The sequence below is a fragment of the Heptranchias perlo genome, chromosome 18 (genome assembly GCF_035084215.1).
Source record: "Heptranchias perlo isolate sHepPer1 chromosome 18, sHepPer1.hap1, whole genome shotgun sequence".
NCBI lineage: Eukaryota > Metazoa > Chordata > Chondrichthyes > Hexanchiformes > Hexanchidae > Heptranchias > Heptranchias perlo.
Window position 1 is genome coordinate 20,000,369 of NC_090342.1, and position 27,478 is coordinate 20,027,846.

Below are 27,478 nucleotides of genomic sequence, written 5' to 3' on the forward strand. Positions count from 1 at the left end.
GCATTTGTGAGAGTACAAAGGGCGGCAGCATTCCACAGGGAACGATTATCTGACATCAGGCAAAGTGATTGGGAATATTGCAGAGACAATAGAAGCGTGAAACAGACACATTGAAGACCAAGGGCTTCATTTTAGCACCCGCTATCGGGTGCGTTCCTGGCGGGGGGGCTCCGAAAATCGGGGAATCCGGGAGCGGGTTCAGAGCCCGGCTCCAACCCGCCCACTTCCGGGTTCCCCACAGACGCGCCGACATGTGCGCGCAGCCCCCGCATGTGGGACTCCCGCAGGCAATTAAAGCTGGCGGGGTGCCACTTAACAATATTTGTCTATGATGTGGAGATGCCGGTGATGGACTGGGGTGGACAAATGTAAGGAGTCTTACAACATCAGGTTATAGTCCAACAGTTTTATTGAAAATCACAAGCTTTCGGAGGCTTCCTCCTTCGTCAGGTGACAAAGGAGGAAGCCTCCGAAAGCTTGTGATTTTAAATAAAGCTGTTGGACTATAACCTGGTGTTGTAAGACTCCTAATATTTATCTAGCTATTTCAGGTCATTAACAGACCTGATTAAGTGAATATTTGAGGAGGGGTGGGATTTTAGAGAAAACTGGGGCTGTTTCCCATACTGGGGGAAACACTCCCAGTTGAAATGGACGTGTTGCAGCTGTCAGCCTGTGGCAGCTGCAAAGGTCCATTTGACAGGTGGGGGGGGGGGGGGGGAGACCCTCACTCATTGCAGGAGGCCACTCTGTCACTTGGGACAAAGTTTGGCCTCCACCACCCTCCTCCTGACAAGAAAATTCAGCAACTTGCACACTTACCCCGGGGTCCAGAGACATGTACCTACCTTGCGGACCCCCTCAGATGTACATCTTCCGGATGGGGGCCGCCGTAGCTGCAGTCATGACCTCCTCGGAGGGCGAACAGCATCACCAGCCTCGCCGGCCACGCCGTCCACCTCTGACACGTGGAGCTCCACAACAGAGTGCTGTGACACATCCAACTGCACAGCAGGAGGGAGGGCAACCGCAGAGAGAGATGCGTTGCAGAGGGCACTACTCTCGCCACAGGGTCCACAGACCGAGGCTCAGCTTCCTGGACCTCTCCGAGCAGCAGTGCACATGGAGGCTCAGAGTCACTCGACATGTAGTCGTGGACATCTGCAGCCTCCTTCATGCCGAGCTGCTCCCGGTTGGCCCGAGCACCATCTTCTTACCTGTCGCTGTCAAAGTCACCACTGCCCTCAACAACTTCTCCTCCGCATCCTTCCAGGGTGCCACCGGGGACATCACCGACGTCTCTCAGTCGTCTGCACAAAAGAGCCCTGCAAATACACCTACACCCACTCTGCAGTGACACAATGGGTGTCATCAGTTGTGGGTCTTCATTGTGATCCTCAGGAAAGGGCATTATTGCACAAACCGGACAAGATTCGCAAAGACGTGGCAGTAGTGGTGCCAATATAATATGTAATGTGAGTTGGTCAGAAATTCAATATAAGTAAAAACCATGACAAACCCTCAAACACCCTTGTGCATCCCCTTCATGCTCACGACACGTTTGCCTTATGCTTCCTACTGCACATATGTGATGCATGCCCTGTGGCTGCAGCACAGGTAGTGGCAGGTTGAGTGAAGCTGACTGTGAAAGAGATGCATGAGAGGGTGAGTATGAGATAGAGCCATGAGATTGTATGAGGATAGGGTTGAGTGATAGTGGTGGGATGAGTACTGGCGAGGTGAGTAAGTGCAGGTAAGATGAGGATGAGGTTTGAGTGGGTATGAGGGGTGATGTGACAGAGTAATGTTGGCAGTGCAGAAGGAGATGTATTGTGGGAGCGGTGATGTGGCAGACGAAGTGTAGGGGAATGAGTAAGTGTACTCACTTTGGCTGACCTACTTAGGTCATTGCAGCGCCTCCTGCACTGTATGCAGGTGGACGATACGTTGGTGGTGCAGGTGACCTCCTCTGCCACCTCGAGCCAGGCCTTCCTGGTGGCAGAGGCAGGCCACTTCCTCCCGCTCGCCGGGGGGAAGATCTCTGTCCTCCCCCTCCTCCTCACCCCATCTAATGATACCTGGAGTGAGGCATCATTAAACTGGGAGCAGCCTTCCCCCTGGGCTGCTCCATGCTGTAATTTTTGCTATTTGTTGCAGCATCTGTCAGTGGAGGACTGCCCCTTTAAATAGAGCTCCTCCAGCTGACAGATCTTACTGCGCATGCGCAGTCCGCCCGACGCGCAGATCAGCAGTGGGGAACCCGGAAGACCAGGTAAGTGGATCCAATTAGGCTGCGATCGCGCGCGGGGCAGACTGATTTCGCCGGGCGCGTTACCCATGCGCCCAATAGCCCCCCCCGCCGCGAACCCGCAGCCATGGTAACATCGAGCCCCAAATGTCAGAAACAGATAACAGAAGACTCAAAGACTCAGGATCAGGACACAGACTAATCCTGTTATGTTAACTGCAGGAGCTTTGTGCAGATAATTAGGTAACCTTCGAGATTGACATATACAGGATGAGACATCTTAAATGTCTGCACGCGAACATTCCAAATACGCAAAAAGATAAGGGCATGTCCCTCCCCCATAAACTAGATAGGATTGACAATAGTTAACACCATAGAATGGATATCTGAAAGCTGTCTGGAACAACAGATGACATCATGAGACTAATGTCGTTAAGCTACGAGAAGCAACTATGCTTCAGAAAGATGTGTGAACTGGGACACTGTCCCACTAAAAGGCAGAAGCAGTTTCTCAGGACGAACAGAGGTCCATGCACCCTCCGAACCAGGCCTGATCAACCTGAAATTTCCTAGGGACAGGTTGTACTATCCTTGTTTATTTGATATAACCGCATTAGAACGTTGTTCTTGTGTCTATAATAAAGCTTGCATGTTTGGTCATATTTGGGCCCGAATCATTGTGGAAGTTATTATTAAGAAGGATTAACAACCTTTGGTAGCATCAATAATAACATATTTCTAACAACACCATAAAGCTACATTTTTTTTAAGCAGTAAATGGCAAAACTGGATTCTATGGAACAGAATGGAAATAAAAGGTCGAGTTATACATACAGCGCCAGTGGTACGGCAGTCATCTTTTCTTATGATCATTTTGACATCTAATTTCCGGCAAGGCTTTGCATCTTCTTTGCCTAGTAATAAATGGAGATATTAAACAAACTGAAATATTAGCACAAATTATTAACACAACATTGCAAGCAAATGCTAACATTAACTTAAAATTGTGCTTTTATTAAATAGACATTACGATCAATTATGAAAAAAAATGCTTTCTGTTATTTACTTAATTTTAAGGCAAGTAAAACATGGATTAAAGTGTATGGCATCAAGTCTAATCTCAGTTGGCCACGTAATAAAGGTTCATTTAAAGTGGCAACAACTATGATAACCTTTGCAATTTTATACTGCGCAATTATTAATTTACTGTATGGTTATTATTTTATTTCTCATCAGCTATTCCAATTACCGAATGGTATCTGACAGAACTTAATGTTCCAGTCATTTTGCTAATACAATAGAATGAAATTTTCTTATTCAAAATCATTTCATATCATAAAGTTACAATAAAGTTATGCAGGTACACATCTACATAACAACTATTACACACTTCAAAGTAAGCAATTGTATGTGAAGTGCTTTGAGACACAATAAGGTACTATATAAATGCAAGTCTTTTTTTGCTATCATTTAGAAAAGGACTTTTCCTATTCTTTTCTGCATGATTTATCCTATATAATGTCACAATAAACTCTGTTTAATTTCAGAATGTTTTCTAAATTAATAATTTCAGGTAAGTAACACCAATCTAAATTTAACTGGCAAACACATTTAATCCAATTCATAACTGGTTTTATCTTTTAATCCTGTCTCACCAGTTATAGGAACAGGAGTAGGCCACTCAGCCACTCAAGCCTGTTCCGCCATTCAATTGGATCATGGCTGATCTGTATCTTAACTCCATCTTTCCGCCTTGTTTCCTTAATCATTAATACCTTGTTGGCCTAACAAAAATCTATCAATCTCAGTTTTGAAATTTTCAATTGACCTCGCCTCAACAGCTTTTTGTGGGGAGAGAGTTCCAGATTTCCACTACCCTTTGTATGAAGCATTGTTTCCTGTCATCACCCCTGAGTGACCTAAACTCTAATTTTAAGGTTTTGCCCCCTTGTTCTGGACTCCACCACCAGAGGATATAGTTTCTTTCTATCTACCCTATCAATTCCTTTAATCATCTTAAACAACTCATTTATCACACCTCAGCAGTTAGAAAGATTATCTGTAATCACCAGGCATTGTTCTCTGACTATTATGCAACTCCTCCTCACTTCACCTGATGAAGGAGCAAAGCTCCGAAAGCTTGTGATTTCAAATAAAGCTGTTGGACTATAACCTGGTGTTGTGCGACTCCTTACATTTGTCCACCCCAGTCCATCACCGGCATCTCCACATCAAGGGAATATAGGCCTAGTCTATGCAACCTGTCTTCATAATTTAACCCTTTTAGCCCCAGTATCATTTTGGTAAATCTATGCTGCACCCCCTCCAAGGCCAATATATTAATTCTGGGTGCGGTGTCCAGAACTGAACGCAGTACTCTAAATGGGATCTAACCAGAGCTTTATATAACTGTAACATAACTTCCATCACTTTGTATTCCAGTCCCCTTGAGATGAAGGCCAACATTCCATTAGTCTTTTTGATTACTTTTTGTACCCATGTGCCAACTTTTAGTGATTTGTGCACATAGACACACAAATCCCTTTGCTCCACCACAGTTCCTATTCTCTTGCCATTTAGAAAATATTTTGATTTGTCTATCTCGGATCCAAATTGGATGACCTCACACTTCCCCACATTGAACTCCATCTGCCACAGTTTTGCCCACTCACAAAATCTGTCTATGTAGGGACATAGGAATCGTTAGATGAAGAAAAGATCAAGGTCCATCTTCTGCCATCCTGGTAGTCGCATGATACAACAATAAGGGAGTTGTTGATTAATCATGACAATCAATCTCTATCAATTAGTCTACAACAGACCCAGACATGAGGTGTAGAAAACCACCAGTGATGGAAAGCTTTGGGAATTATAGGTCAAAAGTCACCTGTTTTTCCCAAGCAGGCTACACTTATCATTTGCCATGTCTCAAATTATGCATATACTGTATCCCAAAATATTATTTTCTGAAAGAAATCTATCTAATTCACATTTGAAGGAATCAACACTATCTGCTTCCACCGTCTCCTTAGGCAACCTATTACATAGATTTACCACACCCCATTGGTATAGACCAGATGGGCTGAATGGCCTGCTTCTGTGCTGTAAATTCTATGTAACACATAAAACTCATTCTGTGCTTAATGTAAATAATTCTAATACATTTCACATTTAATATATTTATAGTACATTTTGTTGTTGAAAAATACTGAAATTATAAAGAAAATACAGTAATGGGAATAGTACCTGTGTCACAGTTAGTACTACCAGTTGGGACTACTGGACTAATGGAAAAAGGTAATAAACCCAATCCAGAACCTGGCAGAATTATCAATATCAGTTTAATATAAAATAACAATATAAATTACATTGAAATATTGCATATCTGGCATGCATTAAATCAAGCTGGTATATAAGAATATGTTTATGTCATAAAGGATTACGTATGAACACAAGCTGGTGTTGAACTTGAAAGGTCATTCAAGTGCACATGCTTTTAGTCTGTGATGGCATGTTTATAAATCAAAGTAACACTAAAGAATCACATGTAAGCAGGTGATTTGGATTTAGGTGCATTCTCTGCAGCCACATCGGTTTAAACAATATATATAATTCTGAAGTATAACAGTTTTTGTGTTCCTATGAACTGGTTCCTTTAGAAAGGATTTCCATTGGAATATGCATAAGTTTTATGATGGGTGTTGAAGATTCAAAATACATTGGCCTGCACACTGTCACCATTCATTGGCATGATCAGTTTACTATAAATTTTCCTAAAAGGCTACAAGCAAATGTCCAAATCTTATAATTTAATGGTTTTCTTTGAGCAGCATTGCACTAGATAATAGCACAGCTAGTGAATGTGGCACAACTATCTCAAGACCAGTTGAGGGTGCTGTTTTAAAGTGGCCTAATTCACAACCTTTGACCTTCAATGAACTGAGACATAAATTGAAAAGAAGTGTCAGTTCTTATCAGCACAGCTTCTTTGCTGTATTTACTTGGCCACTGCTGCTCACAGAAAACCATAAAATTCTAAGAGTTGGACATATTATTTCTGCTTACAATTAGCATAAATGAATCACATTGTACATTCAATTTATCCCAGTTATTGTCCCTTTCAAACGTGTTTACTTGTAGCCTTTTAGGAAAGTTTAAAGTAAACTGATCAATCCAATGAAGGGCTACAGTGTGCAGACCAGTATATTATACTAATTATATATGCATATAATATTTGAATATACAGATATTAAGTGAACAAATATTTTATAATTGTAGGACTTTCCTTAAATATGTGTCATATTTTTGTAAGTCTAAGATTTGCTTTTTCACTTAATAGGGAAAAAAAACAAAGTTGCAATTAGAGGAAGGAGCATAAAGAACATATAAAAAGAATAGAAAAATAAAACTAGGAATAAAGCATTATCAGCAAGAAATTAGGGAAAATAGAATCAAGAGAAAAGACTCTTGAAACAAAAATATGAAACAATGACAGAAAGGAAGGAAAACAAGAGTCCAAAAAAGGAAAGAGAAAGCAAATGCAACTTTAATGTGTCCTCATCACTTTTTAAAGTTTTATTTCCAATTTAGTTTTTTGATAGTTGTGTTAGCCTACTCCTATCCCAGCTGATCTACCCCCCTCTGTCCCATATCTGGGTTAACAAGAACAATAGTGAGTTTACTAAGGTTGCTTTTGTACCAACTGTACATTGATTGGGAAATGGGGTCAGACTGCAACTGTGTACAGTGATTAAGTTCTCACTTAAGTTTTCAATCTACAATATAATGGCCTTGATTTTCCTTTCTGCTGCAATGGTGACAGATCCTTTGTGGAGCAGGACTTACGCGCACCTGCTATTTGCTCCCCTGACCCTGGAACACTTTCTGGGGTCAGAGACTGTGATGTTTCTGGATCTTTTGACTATTTTTTCCCCACAGTAAGGATATAGAAATAAATTATTTTCAATTGTGCTTTTAAGTTAAAGTTTGCTTTAAAGTGGTTAAATTTGCAGGACAGCAAGTGTGTATGTTGTTTCAGATGGGCTGTCTGTGGGCCAGCTGAAACATAAGAAGATTTTTTTTTAAATTTAAATAACCCATTTTTGAATTTTATGGTTTCCCTTCCCATAATTACTTAGGCCATAATTTCTGATCAGTCAAAAAGGGACAGAGATGTGGCATAACTAGGTCTCTCTCCAATTTTTGTCTCTTCCCTCCTAGGGTTCTAGGATTCTGACCCCAATATGGTTCAATGAATTTGGCCATCCAATTAGCCTTGCTACCACTATACCTTCCTACCTGTAATCTTTCCAAAGGATAGAATTCAGGAAAGTATTTCACCCTGTATCTAGCAAACTAACTAATATTACTGGCTTGAGAGGCCTTACGTGACAATTCTACTTTTATCATTTGTGCTTTTAATGTTGAGATTCCCAATTAAAATGGGAATTGAGAGGTCAGTCTACCACCAAATGAAAATGAAAGTATACTGTTACTTTAAAAAAAAAGAAAAATAGATAAAGATATGAACAGAAGGATTTGAGCGGAAATTAGATGTAAACAAAAACAGTGAAAAACTAAGAAAAGTGATAAGAAAAACATGACACAAATCAGAAGGATACACAAATAGGATAGAAAAAATGGAAATAAAAGATTGAAACAAGGAAAATAAAGAACCAAATATTAAGAGGTGAAAGAAATCATGAAAAGTGCATTCTACTTCCCAGTTACCAAAGGTTACTGAAAACTGAAATCTGATGGGTTAGTAATAGGTTCTATACTGCATTTATTGCTCTTGCCTGCATTGTACTTCATCAAAATACTTATGTCTATAGGCAAAATAAAAATACTTGAACTTTAAAATTAACTCATTCAGAGTTCTGCCAAAAGACCTTCATATTTTCAAACTGAATTGAGGTGATGTTACTCCTTTCCTTATCGACACTGAATAGTATTCCCAAATTACACTTCAAAAGAGGATTAGGATAAATCGCTCCTCTTTTCTTTAACAGTTATACTCCAGAATAAATTTGAGATTGACAATATCAGCAGCCTGCATTTTATAATACTGCAGCCCCAAATAAGCAGTGCAAGAAACGTTCACAACTGTTGTTTAAAATGTTAACGGATTGCCGTTCAGACTGATTCAAATACTACATGCTTTTTTTACTCCTTCATTTTCCCAGCAATTCAGGTTTGAACCACAGCTATCCAAAACCAAAGCCAAACAAGCATAATATGCAGCCTTGTTCACTTACAAGTCTTGCAGCAACCGTCCATGTAAAGCTTTATAACTCCCCCATTCTGTAAAAAGAAATAAGTACAAATAATCAGGAAAAACTGATCCCAGTGAGAAATAAGACATTGCGGTAAATTTTCATCTATGGACAACAAAATCATGGGGCCATTGGTCTAACCCCTTGCACATGACGTCCTGTGCCAGAAGCACGAAAGGTGACAATTTACCCTATTGTATGCTGAATAAAAATTATGTAGTAAACAGAGTATTACATCATTTAACTGTGGCTTTCAAAACGCTTTAAAAATACAGCTCTAATTCACATCTGTACTAGGTTATATACATGCTCATAATGAGACAAGGTGGCTTAATTGAGTAACCTGGAAATAAAAATCTGGAAAGATGTAAAACAAACTGCTGATTCGCTATCACCTGTTTTACACTATCGCACAAAATCAAAATTATCGCTTCCCCCAAGAGAAAGAGTGACTAAGGGAAATGTGGGCCCATTAAAGACAGGCACAGGTGAAACTGTAATCGATAATAATGACTTGTTAAATAAGTACTTTACATCCGTCTTTACAGTAGAGGAAGAGGACAAAATACCAGCAGCAGAAGGGAAACTAAAAATAAATCATGGGGAGGAACTTATTGGATTTAATATAAGTTAAGAAATGGTAATGGAGAAAATAATGAGATTTAAGATAGACAAATCTCCAGGATCTAAAAGTTTTCACCCCAGGATATTAAAAGAAGTAGTTGAGGAAACTGCAGATGCATTAGTACTAGTTCTCTTGATTTGGGAATTGTGCCATTGGATTGGAAAATTTCAAATGTCTCTCCATTATCTAAGAAGCATGGGAGAGAGAAACCACGTAACTACAGACCTGTCAGACTAACATCAATTGTGGGGAAGTTACTAGAATCTGTCATTAGGGATAGAGTGACTGAGAGCTTGGTCAAATTTGAGCTGATCAGAGATAGTCATCGTGAATTTGTGACAGGTAAGTCATGTCTGACTAATTTAATTGAATTTTTTGAGGAGGTCACTAACATGGTGGATAAGGGAGTGTCTATGGATGTATATGGTGTATATGGACTTCCAGAATACATTTGATAAGGTTCCGCACAAGAGATTATTAGTAAAAATGAAAGCGTTTGGAATTGGAGGCAACCTTGCAACATGGTTTGGGTTGGTAGGTAGGAGACAGAGATTAGGGATAAAGGGTACATACTCTAATTGGTGGGATTCCCAGGGATCTGTACTGGGGTCTCAACTTTTCAGCATATTTATCAATGACTTGGAACAAGGAACAGGAAGATATATATCCAAGTTTGCAGATGACACTAAGTTTGGAGGTACAGTAAGTACTGCAGATGGGAGCAGGAAGTTACAAAGAGACATAGGCAGATTAAGTGAATGAGCAAATGTGTGGCAAATGGAGTTCAATGCGGGGAAGTGTGAGGTCATTTACTTTGGATTGAAGAAAGAAAAATCGGAGTATTTTCTAAATGATGAGAAACTAGGAACTGTGGAGGAGCAAAGGGAAAAGGGTGTCCATGTACACAAATCATTGAAAGCTAATGGACAGGTGCAAAAAGCAATCAAAAAGGCTAATGGAATGTGGGTTTTTATCTCAAGGGGGCTGGAATTCAAAGGGGAAAAATATATGCTTCAGTTATCTTTCTTAGTAAGACCCCATCTGGAGTATTGCATTCAGTTCTGGGCACCACATTTCAGGAATGATATATTGACCTTGGAGGGGGTGCAGCACAGATTCACCTGAATGATACCAGGGCTTAAAGGGTTAAATTATGAGGACAGGTTGCATAAACTTGGCATGTATTCCCTTGAGTATAGATGATTGAGGGGTGATCCAATCAAGGTGTTTAAAACTATTTCCTCTGGTGGGGGAATCCAGAATAAGAGGGCATAATCCTAAAATTAGAGCCCGGCTGTTCAGGAGTGAAATCAGGAAGCACTTCTTCACACAAAGGGTAGTAGAAATCTGGAATTCTCTCCCACACAAGATTGTGGATGCTGGGTCAATTGAAGCTTTCAAGACTGAGATTGATAGATTTCTGTTAGGTAAGGGTATCAAGACATATGGAGTAAAGGCCGGTAAAGGGGGTTGAGCTATGGATCAGCTATTATCTAATTGAATGGCAGAACAGGCTGAAAGGCCTACTCCTGTTCTTATGTTCCTATGTACTGTTCACCTTGCACAGTGAGTGTCAATAGGCTATCCACTGCAATTACATTTTACTGTTAAACAATTTGTTCCCTCTTGAAGTTTAACTTCTAACTTTTTCAGTAAGTAAAAATGCAAACTCCTCTAAAATTTTCCAACTTCGCACTCCCGTCAGGGAATGCTATCTGTCAGAAACACTTGTCAGAAATTTAGATGCATGATTTTCTGAAGAAATTCCCAATCAGCGCTTCTGCAAACAAGGCTCCCCATCCAAAGTATGAGGTCATAACATTTAACTAGAGGACACAGATTTAAGGTAATTGGCAAAAGAACATGAGGAAAAAACATTTTACTCATCGAGTTGTTATGATCTGGAATACACTGCCTGAAAGGGTGGTGGAAGCAAATTCAATAATAACTTTAGAAAGGGAATTGGATAAATACTTGAAGGGAAAAAATTTGCAGGGCTATGGGAAAAAAGCAGGGGAGTGGGACTAGTTGGATATTTCTTTCAAAGAGCCGGCACAGGCATGATGGGCCAATTGGCCTCCTTCTGTGCTGTAGCATTCTATGATTCTATGATCCTCTAGTCTGTCTCGCCATTAAAAAAGTAACAATGCAAGTCAGAGATGTTTGTCTCAACTTACAAAGTATAGTACTTCAGGTATCCTGGTAATATAGAGCTACTTCACTGATATGTTAGCCCTATGTATGCAATAAAATCATCCAAATGCATTCTATAAGCAGCTCAACATACCAATTAATTTATATTGCTAAAGAGGTAAGTGGGCCGGAACAAATTCATTTTGCGGGCTAGTTTCAAGTATTGGCATTAACACATTTTACAGTTTTGCAAACTATTTATACATTGCTATACTGATCAACTGCTGCCGGTAAATCTAAAAACAATTAATTTATAAAATGATGCAAAATAATTTGAGATTGCAATTTTATGTCAGTGATTTGTTTTCAGTTAAAATAGCATAGATGCACAGGATTTTTATATGCCCTAAATTGGGGATATCCAAAAGGTAGCCTGCAAACTCCAGCCCATAGTTCCTTTTAGTTTTGATCAATTGCACACAACTCCTACTAGTTTCTAACACTGGGAGCTTGCTAAGGACAACTCAGGGTTTATTACCCCATTCACATCCTTTTTGTATCAGATATGCTGGAATGTGTAACAGTGAATGCTGACTGGTGTGTGAATGTCAATGTCACTACAGTTCACCCTTGTGCCATACTTGTCTCTGTGATTGAATGTTGCTAAAGTCTGCAACCCACTGCAGGCCCATAGACAGTGCAGCATTGTAAATGTACCAGGTTGGGTTTTATCCCTCTTTCTCCATCAGCATGGATTAGTGTAGATACTTCTACCAGTCTCCAAAGCCTTTCTTCCAATGTTTGGAGTCCACAAATGTTGACAAATGTTAAGCAACTCTGAATTTCAGCCTCAGCTCTTTAAATTCCTGGGCCTGGAGAATTAAAAAAAGGCATTCCTTGATCAGTTTTAGACCAATCAGGACCAGTCCTTTTGTACCAATTAGCATTTACCAATCATCCTCGTTTGTGACTTTTAAAGAACGGAGACTGAATCTTCAAAGTTTTCAAACTTTGGACAGCAGCAGACATGGATGCCGCAGCAGAGAAGACAATTGGGTACAAGTGACAGTGGAAGAGAGCAGATTATTGTGGACCAAACTAGGCCAGGAAGTACAATAGCCAGACAATTTTTGCAAGGCAGGTTCAGATTTGTGTGTGTGGGCGGCCTTGTTTTTTTTTGTGCTTGGTGATGTTTGGATTTTCTGTAAGGAGTCGCACGACACCAGGTTATAGTCCAACAGCTTTATTTGAAATCACAAGCTTTCGGAGCTTTGCTCCTTCGTCAGGTGAAGATTTTCTGTATATGGAGGTCTTGCAGTTTTGTGTAATCATATGTAGCCCACTCATTGGTTGTGGCTCCATAATTTGGACAGCTCTCCCCAACTATCTAAACTATGCAGAATGGATATGTTATTGCACTATTGACAAATGTACAAACCTGTATGCATTCAGACTCATTAAATGGTGGGCAGACAACTCCAGAGCCAAGCATCCCAACTCCAACAGTAGTCTCCAGACACTCATATCTGATACAGTTAGCAACCCAAGATGTTCCTGCCTGGAGTGAAAAATGATTGGTACAAGTGAGTTTAAATATTTTAGATAATTAATATATATAGACCCCCAAACAGTCAGAGAGAGATAGAAGAGCAAATACTCTGAGAAGTGTAAAAACAATAGGGGAGTAATAGTAGGGGATTTCAACTACCCGAATATTAACTGGGATAGAATCAGCGTAAAAGGTACAGAGGGTGCAGAATTCTTAAAATGCATTCAGGAGAACTTTTTTAGCCCATAAGTAGCAAGCCCAACAAGAGAGGGGGCAGTTCTGGACTTATCTTTAGGGAATGAAGCTTGGCAGGTGGAAGGAGTATCAGTGGGAGAGCATATTAGTGGTAGTGATCATAATTCAGTTAGATTTAGCATAGTTATGGAAAAGGACAAAGATAGAACAGGAGTAAAAGTTTTCAACTGAGGAAAGGCAAATTTTACTAAGCTGAGAAATGATTTAGCAAAAATGGACTGGAAACAGTTACTTGAAGGTAAATCAGTGTCAGAGCAATGAGAGGTATTCAAGGGAGAGATAGTGAGGGTTCAGAGCAAATATGTTCCCACAAAGAAAAAGGGTGGGACTGCCAAATCTAGAGGCCCCTGGATGTCAAGGAGTATACAGGGTAAGATAAGGCAAAAAAGGGAAGCTTATGTCAGATACCGAGTGCATCATACTGTAGAAAGCCTAGAGGAGTATAGAAAGCGGAGGGGTGAAATTAAAAAGGAAATTAGGAAAGCAAAGAGAGGGCATAAAAAAATAATGGCAAGTAAAATCAATGAAAACCCAAAGATGTTTTATAAATACATAAAAAGCAAGGGAATAACTAAGGAAAGAGTAGGGCCTATTCAAGACCAAGAAAGGTAATCTATGTGTGGAGGCGGAAGATGTGGGTATGGTTCTTAGTGATATACTTTACGTCTGTCTTCACAAAAAAGGGGGACGATGCAGAGATTGTAGCTAAGGAGGAGGAGTGTGAAATATTGGATGGGATAAACATAGTGAGAGAGGAAGTATTAAGGGGTTTAGCATCTTTGAAAGTAGATAAATCGCCAGGCCCGGATGAAATGTATCCCAGGCTGTTAAGAGAAGCAAGGGAGGAAATAGAGGAGGCTCTGACCATCATTTTCTAATTGTTTCTGGCTACAGGCATGGTGCCGGAGGATTGGAGGACTGCTAACGTTGTAACGTTGTTTAAAAAAGGAGAAAGGGATAGATAGAGTAATTACAGGCCAATCAGTCTAACCTCGATGGTGGGCAAATTATTGGAAACAATGCTGAGGGACAGTATTAATCGTCATTTAGAAAGGCACAGATTAATAAAGGACAGTCAGCGTGGATTTGTTAAGGGGAGGTCGTGTCTGACTAACTTGATTGAATTTTTTGAGGCGGTAACAAGGAGGGTCGATGAGGGTAACGCATTTGATGTAGTGTACATGAATTTTAGCAAGGTTTTTGACAAGGTCCCACATAGCAGACTGGTCAGAAAAGTAAAAGCTCATGGGATTCAAGGGAAGGTAACAAGTTGGATCCAAAATGGGCTCAGTGGCAAGAAGCAAAGGTAATGGTCGACGGGTGTTTTTGTGACTGGAAGGCTGTTTCCAGTGGGGTTCCGCAGGGCTCAGTACAAGGTCCCTTGCTTTTTGTGGTGTATATTAATGATTTAGATTTAAATGTAGGGGGCATGATTAAGAAGTTTGCTGATGATACAAAAATTGGTCATGTGTTTGATGATGAGGAAGAAAGCTGTAGACTGCAGGAAGATATTAATGGACTGGTCAGGTGGGCAGAAAAGTGGCAAATGGAATTCAATCCGGAGAAGTGTGAGGTAATACATTTGGGGAGGGCAAACAATGCAAGGGAATACATAATAAATGGGAGAGTACTGAGAGGTGTAGAGGAACAGTGGGACCTTGGATTGCATGCCCTCAGATCCCTGAAGGTAGCAGGACAGGTAGATAAGGTGATTAAGAAGGCATAGGGATACTTCCCTTTTTTAGCTGAGGCACAGACTTTAAGAGCAGGGAGGTTATGCTAGAACTGTATAAAACACTAGTTAGACCACAGCTTGAGTACTATATACACTTCTGGTCACCACATTACAGGAAAGATGTGATTGCTCATGAGAGTGTGCAGGGGAGATTTACAAGGATGTTGCCAGGACTGGAGAATTATAGCTCAGAGGAAAGATTGGATAGGCTGGGGTTGTTTTCTTTGGAACAAAGTAGGCTGAGGGGAGATTTAATTGAGGTGTATAAAATTACGAGGGACCTAGATTAGAGTGGAGAGGAAGGACCTATTTCCCTTAGCGGAGAGGTCAATAACCAAGGGGCATAGATTTAAAGTAATTGGTAGAAGGATTAGAGGGGAGCTGAGGAGAAATTTTTTCACCGTCACATTTAAAACGTACTTGGGTATGCACTTGAAGTGCCATAACCTACAAGGCTACGGACCAAGTGCTGGAAAGTGGGATTAGGCTAGATAGCTCTTTTTTAACTGGCACAGACACGATGGGCCGAATGGCCTCCTTCTGTGCCGTAAATTTCTAGATTCTATATTTTGCTCAATTCATTTTTAATTTAGTATTATTTACAATGACCAAGAAGCACTTCAAGCAATAATTCAAAAGATACTAAACAGTTAACATTTTTGAAATATACAGTAAGATAAATAGATCAATAAGAAACTAAACATATACAATACAGTTTTCACTTCTGAAACCTGCCCAGTAGAAGTTAAAATTCTGTTAGTGTATCTTTATTTCTTATATCTTAAATTGTTTTTACAGAATTTTAAAAATACTGAACCATACATTTTTATCATCTATATTCTAATAATGGTACATCCCGCACACAATTTCATCACGCTTCCAGTGACGCAGCTCAGCATTACGTTCTCCATCCTACCTCAGAATCAAGAAACTTAGGTTGCCTTCTGTATTATTAATAAAAGTTTTTCTAATTGAAAGATCAATCAGTCAACTGGCTTCAAATCCCCATATTTAGGCATGGATCTTGACTGCTTGGGGGAGAAATGTAGCAGTATAATGGACAACATATGTATCAAGTTTTGTTGCTTTGTAGGGTCGGATGGCAGGCATGCCTGTGTGTATCTCTTGCAGTCTAGTGGAGACTGTTCTTGTTTGTGTAAAATCACTCTACAAATTCAGGCCCTACAAATTTAAGTTCATATTTACACCCACACAATTTCACAAATTTAGACTTTACACAGATGCTTACCCTTCTATCTGAGCATAACTATTCAGACCATGATTTACATTTTGGTTGCATAAAATGAAAAGGAAAATGACAATAATATAATACAGTGGATAAACTTACATTATACAAAACAATGCTTCCATCTTCCTCAAAAGTGCATGACATATTTTTACAGGTTCCACAGCAAACGTGGGGATCAGTTGAAGGGACATAGACTTGATACTGTTGATTAGTACGATAGATCAAAACAGTTCTATTTATACACAATTTTACGGCAAGAATTATCAATATTCATAAAAATTATATAGTCAGTAAAAAAGCCACCAATGAAAATGCCACCAACTTCCTTGAAGTCAAAGATTTAAAATTTCAGTGTCTTCATAAAAGGGCAAACAGATCTGTGATTAACAGTCCACATTGCAGACTTGTTCACACTGGCTCGACAAACTAATCACAGATGATGATAATTACACAGAAGTGCAGTGAAGGGGCACAGTGATATCATCACTGTGTGTTATGATCTATAACAGATTTTTAAAATACTGCTGACATATTTACAATAAAAGTTGTTGAGAAACACAGCTTTATATTTGTATAATACAAAATATCAATAAATGGTAACATAGTTTACTGTTATATTCTAAATACAATTATAGAAAAGCAAATTTGTCACCATGGTAAAGGAGTAATTTCTCTTCTGCAGTTTGGCACATAATACTAAAGCGGCCAGCATAAGGGTGACCTGCATTTGTACCAGTTAATCTTTGACTGCTACCAGTATCAGCAATTTAGAGATGACATTTTTTGAACAGAAGAAAAATCTGACTGACATAGTTCTTTCAACTACCAAATTATAAATTTTAGACAGGAAAAATTTATTTGAATTTGTAAAATTTTACAAAGTTGTCCTTTGATGCCAAGATTTCTTGTGGCAGGAAAATTCTAATGATATTGTACTGTGTAAAATATAATTCACATTTATAACAATTACATCTATCAGCAATATTCACAAAAATTATAGAATTATTGAAAAAAGTAACAACAACCCGCATTTATAAAGCACTTTTAACATAAAAAAGTTTGAAGGTGCTTTGGAAGCATGACGAAAATGGACAGTGAGTCAATGAATGGGAGGTGAGGAGAGGTGACCAAAAGCGTGGTTGAAGAGGTGAGTTTTAAGGAGTCTAAAAGCAGAAGCATGAACTTCAGAAGCAGAAGGGCTTAGGGAGGGAATTCCAGAGAGCGGGAGCTACGTGGCTGGAGACATGGGCAACAATGGTGGGGCTAAAGAATGGGGAGAGCATAAAAGAAGCCAGATAGAGATAAATGGATGGTTTGGGAGGGTTGTTGGAGGATATGGAGATGGGGTTGGGGGAAAGTGAGACCATGGAGGGTTTTAAAGACAAGGGCCAGAATTTTAAATTTGAGGCATTGAACCAGGAACCAATATAGGTCAGTGAGGATAGAATGGGATGGTCGAACAGGATTTGATACTCGATAAGGTATGACCAGTGAAGCTTTGGATAAGCTGGAGTTTAGGGAATGTGCAGGATGGTGGGCCATTGAAAAACCATTAGATTAAGTTTGGAGATGGCAAAGGCATGTATCAAGATTTCAGCAATAGATAGGCTGAGGTAAGGGTAGGAGCAGGTGATGCTACGGAGATGGAAGTAGGCAGTCTTTCGATGGAGAGGATATGGGGTCAGAAGCTCAGCTCAGGATTGAACAGGACATCGAGGTTGCAAATATCCTGGTTCAGCCTGAGACAGTAGGTGGGGAGGGGGCGGAATCAGTCACAAGGGAACAGAGTTTGTAGTGGGGTTGAAGACAATGACTTTGGTCTTCCAAATGTTTAACTGGAGGAAGTTAAGGCTCATCTATGGCTGGATGTTGGACAAGGGCCTGATAGCACAGAGGCAATGGAGAGGTCAAAATACATGCTGGTGGGGTAGAGTTGTGTATCATTGGCAGACATGTGGCAGCTGACAAGAGGCAGCATGTAGATGAGGAAGAAGAGAGGGTCAAGGATAAAACCTTGGCGATTCTGGGGGTGATGGATGTGGGAGTGGTAAAAGGAGCCATTGCTGGAGATGCTGTGGCTATAGTTAGATAGGTAAGAATGGAACCAAGAGAGGGTACTCAATACACATTCGGACAACTGGGATGAAGCTTTGGAGAAGAATGGTATGGCTGACTATATCAAAGCCTGCGGAGAGGTCGAGGGGGGATAACGCACAATGGTCAAAGTCACAGAGAATGTAGTTTGTAATTTGAGTTAGGGCCATTTTGGTGCTGTGGGAGAGGCTGGTAGTCAGATTAGAAGGATTCAGATGGTGAGTATAAAATAATTTTTTTTAATACAGAAAAATGTAGTTATTAACTGAAGACTTTTTGAAATCACTTTTTTCCACCTTTATGTGGTTTTGCAATTTTCAAAAAACAAATGACTAATGTTTATAAACTTACAGCTTCACATTTTGCTGAACAGTTAACTATTGCCACTTCCATTGAAGGAGACTCTGTGGCAGGATCTGTGCTCTGCAAACAATTTACTATGTAACAGTGGTCACCTTCGAGGTGCTGAAACAGTGACTGGCCAGGTTTCAATGCAGTGGCATCTTGGAATAGGCAAACATCAGCCTTTTCTGAAACAATAGTTTATACATTAAATATTTATCCTGATTGATAGCTATATTTGTGTTACCATCAAAATTATTCAGGTAAAATTAGTTTGGATTATTACTTTCTTAACACCTATGCATTAAAAAACAGGTTTTTAGCAAAGTGCTATTTACAATATTTGGATTTAACAAAGCACAATAAAACATGTCAGTCAAACCATTGAAAATTCAGATTCAAACTGCTTCAAGGCAATACACTTTACCCATTTGTGGTCTTAACTTTGTAAATATTTTGTAATGGCTTAATTTATAATATAAATTTATACAATAAACAATAGTGTACATCTATAATCTAGTTCACATTTTATGGTGATGGCATCACATTACTATTTACTGGAGTTATTTTTGTTTCAAAATTAAATTATAGGACAACTGGGAGCTATAGTGGCACACAGCCTTTTCACCTCTGGAATTTGGGTTCAATTCTAGACTAGGCAGATGCAATGAAAATCTCTTTTCTCAATTTGTTGTAAGTGTCCTATGAAAAATAAGTTTGTGAAGTTTTAACCTGATTTCAAAGTGAACATAGATCCACAACACACAACAACCTAGAATACAAAGTTCAACTGAAGTTTGCCCAGTATGAGGGTCATGGTGAAAAGTAGGGAATGAAAATAGCACTGGTCCTAGAGGCTGAAATTCTTTGGCCATTCCAGCAGACTCCCACCGTAACTTCAGTGGGGGTCTGCCAGAATGGCCACAAGCTCCACTGGGACCCCGGATACACCAGGCCCCAACTTTGTACTACAGTACCAGGATGGCCTTGTGGGGAAAGAGCCTCCATCTGTCCCCACAAGGCTATTAACATTAGGGGGAAAAGATTCTGGGACATCTGACTGCCTCTCCATCTCAGTTTACCAACAGAGTTAAAGAGTTTAGTTTTATTCTTAATTGATAAAAAGTACCAATGTTCACATCAGATCAAAGGTCATCAACCTGAAAGAATAACTCGGTTCCTCTTTCCACAGATGCTGTCTGACCTGCTGAGTGTTTCCAGCATTTTCTGTTTTTATTTCAATGTTCACATTGTTTGCTTACAGGGAACTGAAGTTTTAGTTATGCACTATATAAGGAGGAAAGTTTAAAGACATAAATTCAACTACTCTATACACAATACTAAAAAAAAACAAATCAGGAAACATATCTAGGAAGCTATGATCTGAGGTAGTACCTTGGTGAACTGAAAACTGAGAAGTAATGTTTTATTTTGTACAAGGTACAAAATTTGAAAGCAGGAACAAATTGTAACTAGAATTGTAATAAGACTCTAAGGGTTAAATTATGAGGAGAGATTACATAAACTAGGGTTGTAGTCCATGGATATTAAGGGGAACTGATAGGTTAGATAGAGAGAAACTATTTCTGTTGGTGGGGAGTCTAGGACTCGGGGACACAGCCTAAAAATTAGAGCCAGGACTTTCAGGAGTGAAGTTAGGAAACACTTCTACATGCAAAGGGTGGTAGAAGTTTGTAACGCTCTTCCGCAAATGGCAGTTGAGGCTAGTTCAATTATGAATTTTAAATCTGAGACTGATAGATTTTTATTAACCAAAGGTATTAAGGGATATGGGGCTAAGGTGGGTATATGAAGTTAGGTCACAGATTAGCCATTATCTCATTGAATGGTGAACAGGCTCAAGGGGCTAAATGGCCTACTCCTGTTCCTATGCAGGGTCACAATGCATTTCACAGCTAGTGTAGTTCAGTGCCAAATCTTGGACCATGTAACAAGTAGTCGCAAAAAATGTGCAGCGTTGTTTTAAGAACATTTACTATTCATCTAAAGCTCATAACTGGACAAAATTAAACAAAATCTACCAAAATACAGCTATAATACAGGGAACTTACTACAGATAGAACGAGTACAACCACAGACATCATGAAAGCCAGGGTCCTCTGTTAGAACTTCTCCCTGATTTTTTGTTTAAATAAGAAATGTCATCCAATAAAATTGTAAATTACTCATCAAATTAAAGACAAACTCTGTAACTATTACAAAACAAACTTGCAAGACAAAAACATTAATAAATAACAAGCAGACTATTGCATCCTAATGATATTATTGATTGAAAAAGTGATTATTAAGGTGTGGTAAAACATACAGCCTGAGAACAAGTTCAGAAGTTATGTTACTCTCTAGCTGATAACAGTCACGAAGAATGTTCCAATATTTTCTACCCTGAACAAAAATCTGAGTAATGACAGCACTACAACCTTTAATCAGCTATCAGCCTCTTATCAGATGTAATACACACTGGAATGTTTATTATAACCATTATATTAGAGTGCAGTTATACTGCATTGCATCAATGCAAGGAGTTTGCAGCTGAACATTAACATGAAAAGTAGTAATGTCCTGCCCTGTATCTAATCACATCGAAGCCAAACTGTGTGATATGGCCTCCTAAAAGGTGTCTCACATCACTTAGGTTCAAACCCTAAAGACAGCATAAGCTCATCTCCAATAATCAGTTGACAGCCTCCCTGAGGTCAGCCCTGCGGAATTGCTAAAATCAATACAGAGCCTCCTGTTCCTGTGCTTGTGAGTGGAGTACATATTAAATGTAATACCCGGTGGTATAGTAACTAGTTGGTGCTACATTCAGTATGCACTCTGCTCACCAGCACGGGAGTTCATTTAAGCAGGAAAGCTTTCTATTGATTTTAAAGTTGGCAGCTGTGCTGTGATCAAGCGCTCCAGAGGTTGCCAGGAGAACCAATGGAGGTGAGTGCATGTTTCCGTTATACTCAGCTTTGTGACTAAGGGGGTTTGTGCTTGGCATGGGGGGAGCACTTTTTAATCTAATTCTTGTGGGTCTGTGGAGAGTGGCTGCAAAGGGAAGCTTGAGCCAACAGGTCAACTGAAAGATCAGCTGCTCCAGCATCAACTATTTTACCAGCTAGACTTGAACAATGGATGTGAATGAAGACAAAAAGAGTACTGGCAGTACCCATTCCTGCTGGACTCCCATTTTTGGTGGATAGGTACAGTGAGGCTCATCTCTAAATAATAAGATTCAGTTTGTATTTATTCTGGAACTATTATTGTAAGTTGACAACCTTAGCAACTGCAATAGACTCAATTCTGAGATCTCGTCAGAGGTTTTCAGCATTTATACTATTCTCATTGCAAGTTTCATCCTTTTACAATCTAAATTTTAAATGTTAAAATATTAAAAGGATACATTGCAGCCACCCTTTTATGTCATTCTTGTTTATTCTAGTGACAGACGAGGTTCTAGATTACAATACACTGATTTATATTACTAAACTAACATACCACTTTACATGACATAATGGTAGTGTTTTCACAGCTGCAGTCTGTAAAACAAGAAAAAAAACCTTAAATTAATAGAAACAGTTTTGATTTATTCAAAATATTGTTTTTAATTATATATATTTCATAGTTACCACATTGCCAATCAGGACAGCAGGTTCCTGAAACAAGTCTCTTTACTAGTTTAGTTCCAACTGCACAGCTCTTGTCAGGAGGAGGACACAAATTTTCATCACAGACTGCAGTTAAGGAGAAAATAGGAAAAACAAAAAAAATGTCAAAATATTATATTTAGTAAGATTTAAATTGACGAAGGTAGACTTACCAAATTGTTGCTCAGTACAAGTCAGTAGCTGCTTTTCTCCCAAAATTACAGGATAAAATAGATTAAAACAAAAGACACGAGAGCCAACAATGCAAAAAAATATTCTTTGAAAACACTTGGGAGAATAGTTTCAATGGCTCTATGCACTGTAGATAAATACTTTTCTCACAAGAAGTTTCTTAGATTGGTTATCCTATAGTGGAAGTAGCTAGTAAAAAAATGAGTGGAGGCAAAGGACTAGCAATAGAAATGAGGAGGCATCAGGAAAAAAGAAAGGAGATGCAAAGAAGTAAGCGAGAGATCAAGATCGTAAAATACAGCTGGAGAGAGGGAGGCCTAGAAATACAGAAACACATGCAGAATACTCGCCTACAACTGGCAGGTGTCTCATCTCCTCACATCCACTTCTCCCAATACTCACTTCTTCCTCTCTTTTATTCACTCCTTCCTCTTAAACTTCAAAACACACTAGATTCCCTCTCTCCAGCAGACAATCTCTCGCACCATCACACATACGCTTTCTCCCTCCACTTTTTCTCTGCTTAACATACACATCAGAAAATCACCCCATGAATTTAATAAATTAATTGCTCCCATATAAGCATTTCTAAAACTTTTGTGAATCCAGCACCTTTATAATCTGACCTCATTGCCATAATAGTGTTTGATATGAAGGCAATGGAAGTTTGCATTCCATCAATGTTCTCCTTCAATTTGTAAATGTAATATTTGGCTTTTATCTGAATCTTTATAAATTCCATATAAATTATACTCCCCTTAGATAGTGTATCTGTTTAATGCCATCCTGAACCATGGTGATATTTTAAAAATAATGCAGCAAAAAAATGGCTTTGCACAATTTTTATACATATACAAGAAATACAAGTTTCCTGCCAAAGATGGAAAACTATTTTATTTCCTCATTGACAAATTATTTATCCTTTGATTATAACTGTCTGTTTCAAAATAGTCACTATACTTTACTTGAGTTGTTAACCAAATAGATTATAAATGAAAAAATTATTATTTTACCCACCACATTGGTATAGTGGACAGCAGCGATTGGTGGTGTTGAGATCTACTGCAAGAACATCTCCTTCATTGCATGTAGGAATTGGGTCAATGCATGACTCACAAACTGGAAAATTGGAAAAGAGCTTTTGTTATTTATCTTCGGTTTAATCCACAGTAAATACCTCATTAGCCACTTTTAGATAAACAGGGTACAGTGCCAACCACTATAGACAAACAGTGCCACACATAAGGCATGATTTTTAAAAATAATTTAACACTGTCCCTAACTTTGCAGACCAAACAAACTGTACTTAATAAAAGTATGTGTTGTCCATAACTGTAACATGCATTTTTCCCACTGTGAATCAACATATTCTATAAAGTTCAATAATACTGCCGATAGGAAACCGATAGAGACACTGATTGTGTTATAAAGAAAATAAGCAAGTCATATAATTTGGAAGCAGAGCTGCATCATGCCTCCAACATGAAAATTTCTATGATGTATCATTTTTTATAATGACTTTAGGTAGACAGAATGACGTGAATTTAAAATTGACTTCAGTTAGCTGGCGTCAGTGGAGAAAAAAAAGATATCCACAGATATCCACATTTCCAGAAACCACAAGTCATGCAGGGATAAGATACCAGACTTTAGGCTCTCTCTCTACATTGCACCTGTACCGGCAGTGCAAGAGAGTGCAATTTAAGGCTAATAGTATTTTTCGCCTTTCAAACTGGACTATAGAATATGGTGGGCACCTAATATAGTCTCAATTGTGTACATGATGTGGAGATGCCGGTGATGGACTGGGGTTGACAAATGTAAGGAATCTTACAACACCAGGTTATAGTCCAACTGTTTTATTTGAAAATCACAAGCTTTCGGAGGCTTTCTCCTTCGTCAGGTGAGCGAGTGTGGGATTCCCTGGAAGGATATCGCATTTATAGTCAGAGAACAATACCTGGTGATTACAGATAATCTTTCCAACTGCCCGTTGTCAAGGCAATCAAAGTGTTCAGACAGAGTGATGTTACCTACACGACCACCGAATACACAAACGGCCAGAACAAAAAACAGACAGAGAGAGAGAAACATCCAAAAGGAAGAGAAAGACAGAGAATGACCCGTTGTGTTAAAAACAGATAACTTTTTTTCGCTGGTGGGGTTACATGTAGCGTGACATGAACCCAAGATCCCGGTTGAGGCCGTCCTCATGGGTGCGGAACTTGGCTATCAATTTCTGTTCGACGATTTTGCGTTGTCGTGTGTCTCGAAGGCCGCCTTGGAGAACGCTTACCCGAAGATCGGTGACTGAATGTCCTTGACTGCTGAAGTGTTCCCCGACTGGGAGGGAACCCTCCTGTCTGGCGATTGTTGCGCGGTGTCCGTTCATCCGTTGTCGCAGTGTCTGCATGGTCTCGCCAATGTACCATGCTCCGGGGAATCCTTTCCTGCAACGTATGAGGTAGGCAACGTTGGCCGAGTCACAGGAGTATGAACCATGTACCTGGTGGGTGGTGTCCTCTCATGTGATGGTGGTGTCTGTGTCGATGATCTGGCATGTCTTGCAGAGGTTGCCGTGGCAGGGTTGCGTGGTGTCGTGGATGCTGTTCTCCTGAAAGCTGGGTAATTTGCTGCGAACGATGGTCTGTTTGAGATTGGGTGGCTTATTTGAAGGCGAGTAGTGGAGGTGTGGGGATGGCCTTAGCGAGGTGTTCGTCATCATCGATGACATGTTGAAGGCTGCGGAGAACATGGCGTAGTTTCTCCGCTCCGGGGAAGTACTGGACGACGAAGGGTACTCTGTTGGTTGCGTCCCGTGTTTGTCTTCTGAGGAGGTCTATGCGATTTTTCGCTGTGGCCCGTCGGAACTGTCGATCGACGAGTCGAGCATCATATCCCGTTCTTACGAGGGCGTCTTTCAGCGTCTGTAGGTGTCCATCGCGTTCCTCCTCGTCTGAGCACATCCTGTGTATTCGCAGGGCCTCTCCATAGGGGATGGCCTCTCGGTGGTCCTGTAGGTAACATCACTCTGTCTGAACACTTTGATTGCCTTGACAATGGGCAGTTGGAAAGATTATCTGTAATCACCAGATATTGTTCTCTGACTATAAATGCGATATCCTTCCAGGGAATCCCACACTCGCTCACCTGACGAAGGAGAAAGCCTCCGAAAGCTTGTGATTTTCAAATGAAACAGTTGGACTATAACCTGGTGTTGTAAGATTCCTTCCATTGTGTACTACAGTAGAAAAGGGTAATTGTGGCAGGCTATCTGATTCACATATGATTGCAAGATTCAGTTCATAGAATATGTGGGTCTGCCCATTTAAACTGCCCTTTTGCTGTGAAAACAAGTTTAATAAGTGTAGAGAAAGCCCAAATTGTAACAACGGTATCTTACCACACTGAAAGGAGAAACAGCAGGAGTCATCTTTTCGCACTTCAACAAGAAACTGATCCTCTCTACATACAGGTGGTGAACTAGTTGGACATGCCAGAGGATCACATTCTGTGTATTAACAGGAAAATTAACAACACTGTGGTATTTGTATTCAGTACTGCACTTATAAAAACAGCAAGAACAACAATCAATATTATACACGTTACATTGCTGTAGTGTAGTATTTAAACAAAAATATTCAATTGAGAAACTAGGGAAATCAATGGCATAGTTTACGTAGTCAAATTTGTTGCATACAGCTGTATTAACTCGTTTGCTTTCTTTAAACAGCTAATTAACTCAACAATTTGATGATATTTTTAACTTTTACCAACACACACTGAAAATTAGCCTAGAAAACTTGCAATTTTGCAAGGTGTTTTCAACATGTGCAGCATTGTATTTGAACCCTTCACCAATGTGTGCTTCCTGCCACATGTTGTCAGCAGATGCAGATTGGCCGACCATTGTACACCTGAATGATTTTTCATTCCGTTGACTTCAGTGAAAAGGAAGATCAGGGGCTCGAATTTAGCAGGCCTGCGGGTTCCCAGCGGGTGGTCCTCCGGGAGCGTGGAAAACGCGGACGGGTAATTGTGTGCGTCCCCCACGCGATCGCGGGATAATTGGACCCATTAAGGCCTGCTTCCGGGTTCTGCGCTCCCCAGCTGCGTGCCGGCCGGCTGCGCATGCGCAGTACCGTCGACGCGATGTCGGAGCTCCAGTTAAAGGGGCAGTCTCCCAAAGCCCCTCCTGCTGCAAGCAAGAGGTCTGGGAGAATGGCTCAACAAAGGGGAAAGGCTGCGCCCCGTTTTTCAGATCTGGCACTGCAGCTGATGCTGGAGGGCGTGAGGAGGAGGAGGGAAACACTCTTCCCTGAGGATGGGCGCAAGTTCCCTGCCGCCGCAACCAGGAAGGCATGGGCAGAGGTGGCGGCGGAGGTGAGCAGCAGGGGCAACACCCCAAGGACTTGGGAGCAGTGCCGCAAGCGCTTCAATGACCTGACTAGGTCTGGCAAGGTGAGTACACCAACGCACCCTCCCACATCCCGTCCCCACCATCACGCCAAGCAGATCACAACCCCCTCCTGCACAGCCACCACTGCGCTCCATCAGCAATCCTCACAGCCACTCATTCACCATCCTCGCCGTGCACGCAAGTACCCACCGTCCCTGACCCCACCCGAACACTACCACACACCCCAATCCCCATGCAATGGGATGGGCACGTGGCCCACACTTCCTCCCATCCGTTCCGCGCCACGCTCAACCCAACCGCACCGATGCTCGATGCGTCTCACGATGCAAGATGCACCCACTCACACATCTGTGTTTTGCCTTCACAGGAGAAGAGGAGCAAGAACAACCGCGAAAGGGCACGCACCGGAGGTGGGCCGCCGCAAGTGGTGGAGCTCACCGACGCAGAGGTGGAGGCGCTTGACCTCGCCCGCACGCGACATTGCCTGTCGGTGGCCGATGGCGAGTGTGTCGCTGCCGAAACGGCCGGTAAGGGAAAGCTGACACTCAACACCCATGATCGCGAGTGACCGTATCATCACCTGCCATCAGGCGCACTGTCAAGTTGGTCCACATGCCTCAAAGTGCCCTATGTTCTCTTGCAGGTCCGTCTTTGGGTCAAGTGAGCGTGGAGGGCGATTCCTCAGAGGACATGGCGGTCTCTGAGGGT

At 40.6% G+C, this 27,478-nt stretch overlaps 1 protein-coding gene across 1 annotated transcript in view; it reads right to left on the minus strand.

Annotated features, from left to right (window-relative positions):
- otogl (otogelin-like) overlaps positions 1-27,478 on the minus strand; it is a 175,064-nt gene that overhangs the window by 2,720 nt on the left and 144,866 nt on the right. The window contains exons 47-57 of the mRNA XM_068000003.1: positions 25,754-25,861; positions 23,368-23,469; positions 22,141-22,245; positions 22,010-22,050; positions 20,578-20,641; positions 18,515-18,693; positions 16,169-16,270; positions 12,720-12,839; positions 8,506-8,551; positions 5,495-5,566; positions 3,083-3,162 (exon numbers count right to left, since the gene is read on the minus strand). Coding sequence (XP_067856104.1) covers positions 3,083-3,162; positions 5,495-5,566; positions 8,506-8,551; positions 12,720-12,839; positions 16,169-16,270; positions 18,515-18,693; positions 20,578-20,641; positions 22,010-22,050; positions 22,141-22,245; positions 23,368-23,469; positions 25,754-25,861 — 1,019 coding nt within the window. The remainder of the gene's footprint in view (positions 1-3,082; positions 3,163-5,494; positions 5,567-8,505; positions 8,552-12,719; positions 12,840-16,168; positions 16,271-18,514; positions 18,694-20,577; positions 20,642-22,009; positions 22,051-22,140; positions 22,246-23,367; positions 23,470-25,753; positions 25,862-27,478) is intronic.